This window comes from Penicillium digitatum, chromosome 1 (genome assembly GCF_016767815.1).
Source record: "Penicillium digitatum chromosome 1, complete sequence".
NCBI lineage: Eukaryota > Fungi > Ascomycota > Eurotiomycetes > Eurotiales > Aspergillaceae > Penicillium > Penicillium digitatum.
This window is the reverse complement of record NC_089384.1, coordinates 3231185-3242885: the sequence shown is the minus strand read 5'-3', so window position 1 is coordinate 3242885 and position 11701 is coordinate 3231185. Positions and strand designations below refer to the sequence as shown.

Below are 11701 nucleotides of genomic sequence, written 5' to 3'. Positions count from 1 at the left end.
GCGAATGCTGACATCTACTATCATTGGTCATGATGAGCGTTGACGGTTTGAGCCGTAATTGTTGTATGATGTTCTGGATCTATAAAATTGCACATAAGTAATAATCCGCTGTCTCATCCTCTCTTAGTGTATTTTGGTCAGACTTTGGCATCCTTTTTCTACGGGATTATACACTTTGCTCGTTCAACGTAGAATGTCTCCCATCAACAATGGAGGAAGTCAGGCTTTCTCGATCTAATGATCACTGGAATGAAGTTACGATGTTGGATCAGATAACCGTGTAACACGCCAAAATTGAAATTCCATTCAAAGTAGATATCAAGGTACTATATAAATGTACCCATCACCCATACCTCTAAGGCGATTTTCCTCCATAGAGACATTTTGATATCACGCCTTGTAAGTCGTGATCGGGTGCTTATCGGGGGTACCTTGCCCGGGCATGGCGATCCTTGCGACCGTGCATAGTACCCGGCTTGTGCAACAGCCTGTTTCTAAGTAAAAAAAAAAGGCAAGAGATATTTCAGGAGAGATTAGACGAAGATCGTGTGAAAGAGGCAGCAAACCCCCGTGTTTGCATCATCTGTGTGGCGTTCTAGGCGGACTAGGACAACTCGAGACCTGTCGAGTCACCGGATGTGCGTCACGAACTATCTTCATTATCATCACCCTTTCTCTCTCTTTCTCAGCATCCATCTTTTTGATCTTTGTTTTTTTTTTTTTTTCAACTGGCTTTCTCAAATCTCTCTCGCTTCTCTACGCCTTACAAGGCGATCTCAACTAACTGCATTTGCCCGTGCGGAGAAGCTCTAGACTTGCTCCGAAGGTCCCAGGCCGGAGAGTCGCCCCAGACCACATGCTGGCCGTCCATTGTCCTATCGTGAATTTCTTAGCGTCTCAGATTCAGGAACGCCCCCAGAAGATCTCATTCTGCTCTTCTGTTAGCATGGCATTCAGTCCTGGACCTATCGCTGCCCGATTGCGTTCCTGATAACAGATTCCGGCGGTGATAACACTCCTATCCAGCACTCCTTGGGCCCGCTTCATCAGGGTAATACCGTTCTTTTCTCTTGTTCGCATCCGTGTCGATGATCGCTAACCACGCCTTCGCAATTAGCCGCCCACCATGCACCAACATCCCCGATCATCGGCGGTGCCGTCTCCGGCGCCTAACTTTCCACTCAGACCGACAGCTCGGGACGACCGCAGAGAGCAGGAAGCTTCCCCGAGCTCACCAACGGTCGATATGGGGTCTAATTCTGCCAGAGGGTTAGGGATAGAGCCGGGAAATCATCCATCCGAGCAGGGGAGGAATGCGGCACTGGGCAAGGAGGCCCTGACCCGGTTAAATCAAATAATATCGGTATCGTCATTCAGGTCGCCCCTCCAATGGCTTATCAGGACGCCTTGTTGATGGCTGACCCATCTTTCAACAGAATTACCACACAAAAGCCGCGTTGATCATCCTACATTCACGAGTTGCACTGCCTCCCTCCTTCAACAAGGGCTCCGAGTCCCCTAGAGTCAATCGCTGGGTACGTTTCCATCTCATGTTCGGATTTGCGATGCGTTTTGGAACGGCCAACCATATGAAAGAGGGCAGGCGCTAACTCTATTTGTTTCACCCCAGTTCAACGTTGAATTAGATGATACCGATGTCCTTCGGGAACCCCTGCGACCTTGGAGAACGTGCGATGCAACGGACAATCGACCACCACCACTCGTTATCGAAACATACTTAGACACAAAGGGTCTCACAAATAATCAAAGTCTGGTGGTTCTTGATGAGAATGGGAAGCGGTGGGATGTGCGTGAGTCGCTCGCGGAACTTCAAGGCGCCCGTGCAAAGCCATACCAATCGGAAAATGACGAGATTATTTTGGAGCGGTGGAGAATCGAGTTGGGAGGGTCGTCAAGCAGTCCTCCGGCAGATTTGGGCTCTATCTTGCCGACTGTGTATAAGAAAAGCATTGTGCTTTTCCGATCCTTATTCACCTACTCCAAGTTCTTGCCTGCATGGAGATTCTCTAAACGCAACAAAAAGTTACGGCAGAGTCCAGCTCTCCAGATCAAGTACCGTGTGGTAGATGGGGGCGTTGCTCGTGATAACCCCTCACTGGATCATTTGACAGCCCCGTTGAGTGAGGGAAGCGAAAAAGTGGTGGACACCTACAGCTTTGGGGTCACGGAGTCACCCGCGGGTCCCTTTTCAGTTCAAGTCACGTATCGGACGAACTGTGATTTCCGCGTTGATGACTCGGAAGCGTTACTGAGCTCGCGGTTCATGGGTGCTGACGATGAGATATTCCGTCCATCGTTGCCTTCAGATGATGTCAACCGCCCAAATCCTGAAGTCGGATCCGTGCCAGTGGAGAGAAGGACCGTTGAGAATCCAGATTGCACCCGTGCATACGGCAGTCTCTCTACCTTCCATCAGGTTGGCCCAACAACAGGTGTAAGTCCTATATCAGCACTTCGTGCAATGAGAGATTCGGGCGCAGGGTCTCCTTCTCCGACAGACTCACCTAAGAGACTCCATCCTTCTGCGAAAGTCGTACCCGTTGGGCGTGCTGCGCAGATTGCTAGTGAAGGTGGCGCTTCAAGTTTACCACGCCGTCCCTCCGTTTCATTCCAACCCTTCAAAGCTCCCCCTCTTTCTGCCTCCCCGGCTTTAGCAGACTCTCCTCTGGGGGTATCCCCCCGCAATATGACTTCACGCATCCCTACAGGAACATCTGCCGATTCACGCATCATGCCGCCTCCTTCTTCTGCTGCTTCAGCGCGCAAACCTATAACTATCGCATCTGAACAAGCTATATCATCGTCTAATTCCGCATCCCCCAAACCGGCTCCTATCTCCCGGTACAGCAGCTCCTTTAGCCACCGACGAGGACGCCTTTCTGCAGGGGCAAACAGATTGGAGGACGACAATTCCGGCGGCCGAGCGAGCGCAACATCATCCAATGCACAGCCCGGGTCCGGGCTCCTCACGGAAGCTACAGGCACGAGTGCGGAGTCCATCCACGCAGATGACGAGAATATCTCCGAATTCTTAAAGATGCTTGACTCAAAGAAGGATTTAATGAATTCATCCACCTCTGCATCTATTCAGCCTGGCCCTAGGCAGCCCAACCCCACCGCAGCAGCTCTGGCTCGCTTTCGCGGCATGCGAGATTCGAATGCCGCGTTGTCCGACTCAATGTCACAGTCTATGCACATGCATCGCTCTTCCTTATCTTCGAGCAAACAACTGTCCGGAGTCCCACCGATGGTTGCGGGCACCTCCATATCCACAGCTTCTTCTCCGGGGAAACCCGTATCCCCCCACACTCCCCACACCCCCCATACCCCTGCCATCCGCTCTCGTTTGAGCTCAAACAGCGTTGCTGATGAGATTGAAATCGACCATCGTTCAAGAATTCCCCGCACACGGCATGACTCGACACTAGAAGAACGTCCCGGTACAGAAAATTCGCGAGGAACTTCCTCTGCCGCAGGTGCTATTGACATCCCAACCTCGCCGCGGATCTTCAATCCAGCTTACCGCCGATCGAGCTCCGCAGCCGTGCGCCGGCCGATCGTTACAGGCGAAGACGACGAAATCTTCCCATTCGGCATGCGCAGCCTCAGTCTGGGGGCCGATGAGCCTTCACACGCTACCCTGGGTGCCACCCAACGGCAGAATGAATCCCAGAAAAGCCCCCAATCACTGGCCGAGCACCCAAGCGGCCCATCCGGCTCTGCAACAGGTCCGTATCGGGACAGTACATCCCTTCGCGGGCAGATGTCTGGACCAACCAGTGCCTCAGCCTCCTCTAACCCCCATGTCTATCAGCCCCGGTTCGCCAGCTCCCGCGGGCGCGGCTACTCGGGCGGGCATTCTCTCAGTTCAGCATCCAGCAGCCTTGCCCGGGGTGCCAATCTCGCTCCTCACTTGGCGGAACGCGAGCAGGACCGCGATGGCAATGCCAGTGGAAGTAACAGCGGCAACTCTACGCTAGAGATTCGTCGGGGTTCTGCGCAGCGGCCAAGCATGGGTCGGGGGCTGTCCACACAAGCGCCCGAAGACGACGAGCCGCTGCTCTTTGCTATGAGCGACTTCGGCGCCTCGCGGCGCAGCCTGGATGAAGGTAGGAACGGGAACCACGGTGGGGCTGAAATGGTTGCCGGATCCCGGCGTGGCAGTGGGAGACGGGGAGCAGGGCTTCCGGGCTTCCATGTTTGGTCGTGAAAAATAGTATACATGGGCATCCCAACGCTGCTCTATTTTGGTTTTTCGTTTTATATTAACCGCCTAGGCCCCTCGCACTTCCCTTGCCTGTCTCTCGACCGTTCGTCTTATACCTTGGCGATTGCTTAGGCGATTGGACCCCCATTCGATTCAATTTTTGATTCTTGCTTTGCCTTTACACCATTTCCTACTTGCGCGGATGGCTGATTCTAATAGACTGAATACTCCACTCACAGATTGATTACTGCGATTTGCATAGAGATTGGATCTTTCTGTTTTGTTTTGGGCGTTTTTGATTCTGTTAATTTTCTATTTTCTTTCTTCACTTTCACTTTCACTTCACTTTATTTTCCGAAGTTCTGGGGTTGCTTTGCTCATTTAGCATATTCCCTGCATGACTGATATGACTTGATGGTTACTTGGGGACCAACGCTTTTTTTTTCTCTTACGACTATATGATTCTTGATCTATTTGATCATATTGGTGGATTTTCACTTGCTAGAGTTGAATTACTTATTAAAAAAAAAAATTGAACCCATTGTTCGTATTCACTACTGGGTGAGACAAAAATGTTAGCAAGACAAGACCATGACTAGCATAGCAGCGGACGGACAGCGCGAGTGAAGCGACATCTGAACCAGAATGAGTATGTAGGGGCACTTTCAGGGCCTTCCACGCCCAGGACCGCGCTGTGGAAGGTGGCGGGGCCGACTAGGTCAGAATGAAGGGGTCCAGGACTATCTAGAGATGACTCATGGAGATAGCTTTGGAGACCAGGGGGAGGAAGAGAGAAAGAAACGAAAACCCAAGCCCTTACAAGTCCCAAAGCCAGATCTTAGCCCCGAATTTAGAATTTGGGCAAACAGACATCCTCACGCTCTTGAATTTAGCAAGTGACAAAAATTGATTTTCCCGAAGCTCGAAAAGGTGAGGGTCTCGAGTTTAGTGCTCTTGATTGCGGTAGACAACGAATGACATGCAAACATATGCTATGGGAGTTGAAGTTGAAGGTCGGTGAAATCGGTGATAATTCTCATGAACCGGCCTCGAATACTGTCATGAGACATAGCCAGTAGCATGCTTGTTGGTTTGAACGCGCACCTTGTTCCTTGTATTGGCCCGCGCTGAGCAGGGGCTCACTTAATCATAGACCGCAAAGAGATGTGTTGAAGGAAAAAACAAGTGACTTCGTTACGGATCATGGGCATTCCATGGAGACTTCTAAATACATTGAACATCCAAATTTTTTACCCTGCTAGGAAACCTCAACTTAACACGCTCATGCGATGTAGGTCGAGGCCGACACATCACCACCACGGCCAGTCCAGTTAACGTGGATATCCTTGCCCTCGGGGAAGGTCTCGCTGGCGTTCTCGGGCTTGATGCGGAAAGTGTGGGCACCGAAGTAGTCACGCTGGGCCTGGAGCAGGTTGGCGGGCAGGTTCTTAGAACGGTATCCGTCGTAGAAGCTGAGAGCGGTGGAGAAAGCCGGGGCGGGGATACCCCACAGAGCGGTCTTGCTGATCACGTTACGCCAGCCGCTCTGGGCATTGTTAATGGCCTTGTTGAAGAAGTCGTCGAACAGCAGGTTCTCAAGGTCGGGGTTGTTGCGGTAGGCATTGGTAATGTCCTTAAGGAAGACGGAGCGGATGATGCAGCCACCGCGCCACATGAGGGCAATGGAAGGCTTGTTCAGCTTCCACTTGTACTCCTTGGCGGCCTAATTTGGGGACCAGAGTTAGAAACTGACTATCGGTGAACCTGAAAAAAAAAGACTCACGTTCTGAATGAGCATGAAGCCCTGAGCGTAGGAGATAATCTTGGAAGCGTAAAGGGCCTGCTCAAGGTCGTCGACGAAAGCCTGCTTGTCGCCCTCGAACTTGGGAGTAGGACCGCTCAGGATGCTGCTGGCGCGGCCACGCTCGTCCTTGAGAGCACTGAGGCAGCGGGAGAAGACAGCCTCACCGATCAGGGTAACGGGCATGCCGAGATCCAGAGCGTTGATGGCGGTCCACTTGCCGGTACCCTTCTGGCCAGCCTTGTCGAGAATCTTATCAACAAGGGGAGTTCCATCGTTGTCGTTGTAGTAGAGGATATCACGGGTGATCTCGATCAGGAAGGAGTCGAGAACACCGGTGTTCCACTTGGCGAAAACATCACCAATCTCCTTGGAGGAGAGACCGACACCGCGCTTCAAGATATCGTAGGCCTAAAATGATCTCAGCAGTTGCCCGAGCATGTTTTTTCAGCTTTGAACGTGGCCTTACCTCGCAGATTAGTTGCATGTCACCGTACTCAATGCCGTTGTGGACCATCTTGACGTAGTGACCAGCACCCTCGTCACCAACCCAGTCGCAGCAGGCCTCGCCGTCGCTCTTGGCGGAGATGCTCTGGAAAATGTCCTTAATGTGGGGCCAGGCCTCCTCGTTACCGCCGGGCATGAGAGAAGGTCCGTAACGGGCACCCTCCTCACCGCCGGAGACACCGCTGCCAACGAAGCTGATGCCCTTGGAGGTGAGGTATTGAGTGCGGCGGTTGCTGTCGGGGAAGTGGGAGTTACCGCCGTCAATGATGATATCACCCTTCTCGAGGAAAGGCAGGAGGGACTCGATGAAGTCATCAACAGGCTTGCCGGCCATAACGAGGAGCATGATACGACGGGGGCGCTTGAGCTTGGCGCAGAACTCCTGGATGGAGTGAGCACCAACGATGGACTTGCCTGTTATCATAATGAGCATTTTTGCAAAAGGGCCAGAACCTGTTATTCTCTGTGGAGCTTACCCTTGGCCTCGTTCTCCAAGAAACGGTCAACCTTGGCAGTTGTACGGTTGTAAGCGCAAACGGTGAAACCGTGATCAGCAACGTTCAGGATCAGGTTCTGGCCCATGACGGCCAGACCGATGAGGCCGAAATCAGCACTGGGGGAAAAATGCGCCGGAGCGCCGACATTGATGCCGGCGAGACGGGCGCTATAGTCAGCGATCAATGTCTCTCTTCAACAACTGGCTAAAAAAGATCACGATGGGAACCAAAAGAAGGAGAAATCCGCGAGCTTCCGAAAAGTGATCAGACTCGCAGTAGCATAGCTCCATTGGTATAACTTGCACGAGCGTCTATAGGGATTTGGTGTTCCATATAGCATGATGCCTGAGCAGCATAGGGGATCGATGCGCCCTGGTATCATTGCAATATGCAGGGACATGTAACCGCTGGGATGCTGGAATTGGTGAAGTGGGGGCAAGGTAGAGAACTTACACAGCTTGGTCAGCCATAACGATTATATGTGAGATATGAGGGTATTGAGGAAGGGAACTGTGAATCTAGAGAAGGGAAGAAAATGAAGAAGGAGAGGAGGGGAAGAAGAAGAAGTAGCCCCAACCGGCTGACGGAGCAACTCTTCCGTCATCGTTGGTGGGACATGCCGGCGGGGGTACCATGTACAAGCGTTGTTCTTACTGTCTCCGGTGTAGTGCCAAGTATTGGGTACAGGAGCAGAGTCGTCCGGTGCCAACCCACTCGGGTTCTGTTAGAATTTGGAAAAGCAATATCCGACCCGGTTTTCGATTCCCCATGTGCAACATTCTTTGTATACGATGGACTTTCCTTTAATAATATACAGGTGTAGTTGTGATTGGCATTGCAGCTTTTACTTGCGTATGATAGCGGGGCATAGAGGGGTACTTGGACTGAAGAATTTGTATATATCATAGCAAGTATGCATATTGTAGGTATCGAGTAGACAATGATGAAATAGCAGAAACCCAACCGAAGCTTCTTGTACCATCGAAACCACCCCAACCCCCCATCCCACCTTGTCCATGCATCGGTGAACTGTTCTGGTGGACGACGGAGAAATCACTTGCCGATGCGTTCATACCCGGCTGCACACGAGCTAGGCCTTTTTGGGACTAAAGTGGGGGTCACTGAGCCCCGGGGCCGGCAGTAGGAATGACTCAGCAGGTCTCTCTGCTTATGTCATGACTGAGTCAGGAAACCTCACACGAGTCATGTGACACAGCCATCGCCAACAGCCTAGCCAGCGCATTCAGAGACAGAAAAAAAGTCATCTCTGATATCTCCTCCCCTTTTAATTAAAACAATAACAATTTTGCGGTCCAGTGTAGTGTTTAAAGGCACGCATTTTCAAAGTCTTCCACGCTTCTCACTGTGGCCATTTTCAAGCTGCGCAACGAATCGCCTCTTACAAGTGCTCATCCTTCGGGTGCCTCTCTCAAGCGTGACGTCTGGCGAATGACTGCGGCGTCAGTCAGGCCCTGAAGGTACGTTTGCTATTGCTACTTTGCATCTAGCACTATTGTCTCTTGCATCACATCTCTCTCTCTCTCTCTCTTCCTTATTTGAATATCCCATTCATCATGTCCCTTCCGCCTCCTCCAGGTCTCAGACAGACTCCCTCGTCACTTCCGCCCCGCCCACCTCCATCCGCCAACGCCGCGCAGCCTCCCATCGTAAATCCTGCAGGCCATGGCGGTAGATCCCGACAAACAGGCTACAGCGCCTTCACAGCGTTCCAGCCGCGCGCGGTAGCCTCCAATCAACCGCATCGCGCTAATATCCACTCGGTCTCAACTCCGCCAGTCTCTGCTGCAGGGTATGCAACCCCCACCAACAGCTATGTCAACCACTATCAACAACCTCAAACATATCAGAGTGTGCCTTCCTATTATGGTCAACCTCAATACGCTGAAAACACATACGGCCCGACCGTCCCACACATTGCGAACCCGTTCGGATCTACGCCCAATCAGGCAAACACAGGGTTCCCACAGAATGGCAACGCCCCCGGCTTTGATGCAGAGACTGAAGCTCAAATTGCGCAGTGGCAGAGCGCCTACAACAAACCCACCGAAGACTCCAAAAACCAACCTGGTTCAGGCGTGAACACGGGAACTGGAACCCCAACCTTCGGCACCAGCACCCCTGCCCCGCAGTCCGATTCACAAAAAACTGTCATTCGTTCTGGTGGTGGTGAGACATGGACCGACTCGACCTTATTGGAGTGGGACCCGGCACATTTCCGCCTTTTTGTGGGCAACCTTGCAGGCGAAGTGACGGATGAGTCTCTGCTGAAGGCCTTTTCTCGCTACACATCGGTCCAGAAAGCGCGTGTGGTCCGAGAGAAACGAACTCAAAAGAGCCAAGGATATGGGTTTGTCAGCTTCAGTGGAAGTGATGACTACTTCAAAGCGGGACGAGAAATGCAAGGAAAGTACATTGGTTCGCATCCAATCTTGCTGCGCCGAGCCATGACCGAGGTTCGTCCCGCTTCAAACCCCAAGTATGGAAAGCATGGGAAGAAACAAGGCAAGGGCAAGGGTCCTAAGGGAGACAGCGCCGGTGGAGCTGGTGGAAAGGTGAAGCAGGACGGTATCAAAAAGCCAGCCAAAACCAAGGGAGGATTGAAAATTCTAGGCTAAGTCTTTGGATGTAAGCGGTGGTTCATGTAGAGAACGATCCTATCTTTACATAGCAAGACTAATTACGATACTTTTCCGTCATTACATACGCTATTACTGAATTCGAAATGGTTTCAGATCTGTTTGCTTCGTCCTCGAATGAAGGCTTTTCCAGATGTTGACGATCGTGGCCACGTGATGGTATTGGTGGCCTTGGGCAGGTTTGCCTCCTCAGCATCACCCGTGGACTTGTACTTCCAAGGTATTAGGTATCTTCCATCGAGCACCTTGTAATGAAGTGCTTTAGTCAACTTTTTCTAGCCTGCCCGTAATGCGCATACCATGCACAGAGTATTCCGAACACCTAGCCACATTACAGAGTACGTGGTTAGTCCATTGAGTTCCCAGCCCCTCTAAAAGCACATGGCTGGGGGAAAAAAAGTCCAGTTTAAAACCCATGCACATTCCAGCTGACCCTTATTTCTCACTTTCCCTTCTCACATTTCGATCTTCCGTTTCATTCTCCTTGTAAAAGGAGAGTTGTGTGTTGCGCAAAGAGCCAGCCCGACGAGGCTGTTGACGTCCGTGTATACAAATCCCCAACGCATTGCTGCCTGCATACGGCCTCCTGCCCAAGCCTTCACGCTTTATTTTGGGCTTTACCTACCCTGCCATCAGCTTAACAACGATCAAAGCTCTCTACACATCTCGTCAAATCATTCACCTCTCTGCCACGATCTGCTGATCGTCGCCACTCAAGATGGTTAAGCGCAACATCACCATCGCGATCATCATCATCATCCTCTTCCTCCTCTTTGCTTTTGCTGTATATGCCATTTGGGCAGTAAAAAACAACGTCTCGCTGTTCTCCAAGAAGAAGGAGGTTGACATGGAGAGTGCCGATGGGTGACAAGGCAAGGTAGCAGCAGCAAACGCTGCACCCTTGGCCTTGGGCTCTCTTGATCTCGGTTTTACCGACATTGATGGCTTCCTTTTTCGAGGCATACACATGCATACGATCATGTACATCATCACCTACGATCACGACATATTCTGCAACACGATACCCTTTCTGTTGGCATTATTATCTGCCACAATGACGAGCTGCGTTACGAGATTCTTACGTTGAAACACGGATTTTTTTTTTAAACCACTGTTGGCGATTGAAAGCTGTCAGCACATATGTTGCTTTCGGTGCATCTTTCTTTCTGGGAGTCTTTTTAGTGTGGAATTGGAGGTCTTTTGCCGAGTCCTTTTCTTTCTTGGGTATACTTTAGATGGCTTTATTCGGGGTACATTCTTTGCCTTTTTGGAACTCGATGGTGCATATTTCTATTGATAATTTGAAAATATTCGAAGTTGGTAAAATGTAAAAAAACATTGACCTATCCCCTACATCTTTCCAAGGCCCTAGAAGAAGTGAGTGTCTAGGGTAGTTTTCTAAAGACGCTTTTTTTTTCTTTCCTGTGATTCAAAATTCAGTACATTTCGTGCTCGTGGTATAGTAGCGGTTTCCGTTTCTTCTTTTCGTGTCAGGCAGAGATGTGTCACTACTTCCCTTCCTCGTTTATCCAGACCTTTCTTGCTACACTTTTTCGACCTCGCTACCTATCTCGATGCTGCGTCAAACCCACTAGAACGAGATTTAGTTACAACTTCAGGTGCGGGGTTCTTCCTCTTCTTGTCGAAATATTTCAAATCCCGCTAGATCTACAGAAGTTCATCGGCGCCGCTTTCAAGATACGCAAGTTCTCGTCATGGAGTAATTTGAATCCAGCCCATTGATCCTCTGAATATTGAAGATGTACATACTTATGGCCAACAAAAGTGATGATATCCTCCAGCTACCCTCTCGTTTGATGTGCCGTCGGCCCATCAGATATGGATGAAAGAAAGAGGTATATTGTAGATTATCACAGTAATAAAAGTTCCATAATTTGAAACTCTGAATGTAGAGACTTGGAAAATAGAGAAGAATCGTCAGCCACGAATGGCGGATGTCAAGAGATGTGAGAGGTATGATTCTAACATTCTCGCTACTTTGACAACCATG

General features: G+C 50.7%; 3 protein-coding genes across 3 annotated transcripts; 2 read left to right on the top strand and 1 right to left on the bottom strand.

Moving 5' to 3' along the window:
* Positions 1 to 856: 856 nt before the first annotated feature.
* Positions 857 to 4231, top strand: Pdw03_3450 (Autophagy protein Atg13, putative; the record flags this gene model as incomplete). The annotated part of the gene is made up of 5 exons (XM_014676691.2): positions 857 to 940; positions 998 to 1051; positions 1118 to 1363; positions 1437 to 1535; positions 1631 to 4231. 5 exons carry the CDS (start codon positions 857 to 859, stop codon positions 4229 to 4231), a joined length of 3084 nt encoding a protein of 1027 aa, XP_014532177.2.
* A 1279-nt stretch (positions 4232 to 5510) lies between these two features.
* Positions 5511 to 7503, bottom strand: Pdw03_3449 (6-phosphogluconate dehydrogenase, decarboxylating; the record flags this gene model as incomplete). The annotated part of the gene is made up of 5 exons (XM_014676692.1): positions 5511 to 5951; positions 6012 to 6440; positions 6499 to 6950; positions 7013 to 7149; positions 7487 to 7503. 5 exons carry the CDS (start codon positions 7501 to 7503, stop codon positions 5511 to 5513), a joined length of 1476 nt encoding a protein of 491 aa, XP_014532178.1.
* A 1104-nt stretch (positions 7504 to 8607) lies between these two features.
* On the top strand, positions 8608 to 9669 carry Pdw03_3448 (RNA recognition motif-related; the record flags this gene model as incomplete). The annotated part of the gene is made up of 1 exon (XM_014676693.1): positions 8608 to 9669. The coding sequence occupies one exon, from the start codon at positions 8608 to 8610 to the stop codon at positions 9667 to 9669; it is 1062 nt and encodes a 353-aa protein (XP_014532179.1).
* Positions 9670 to 11701: the final 2032 nt, after the last annotated feature.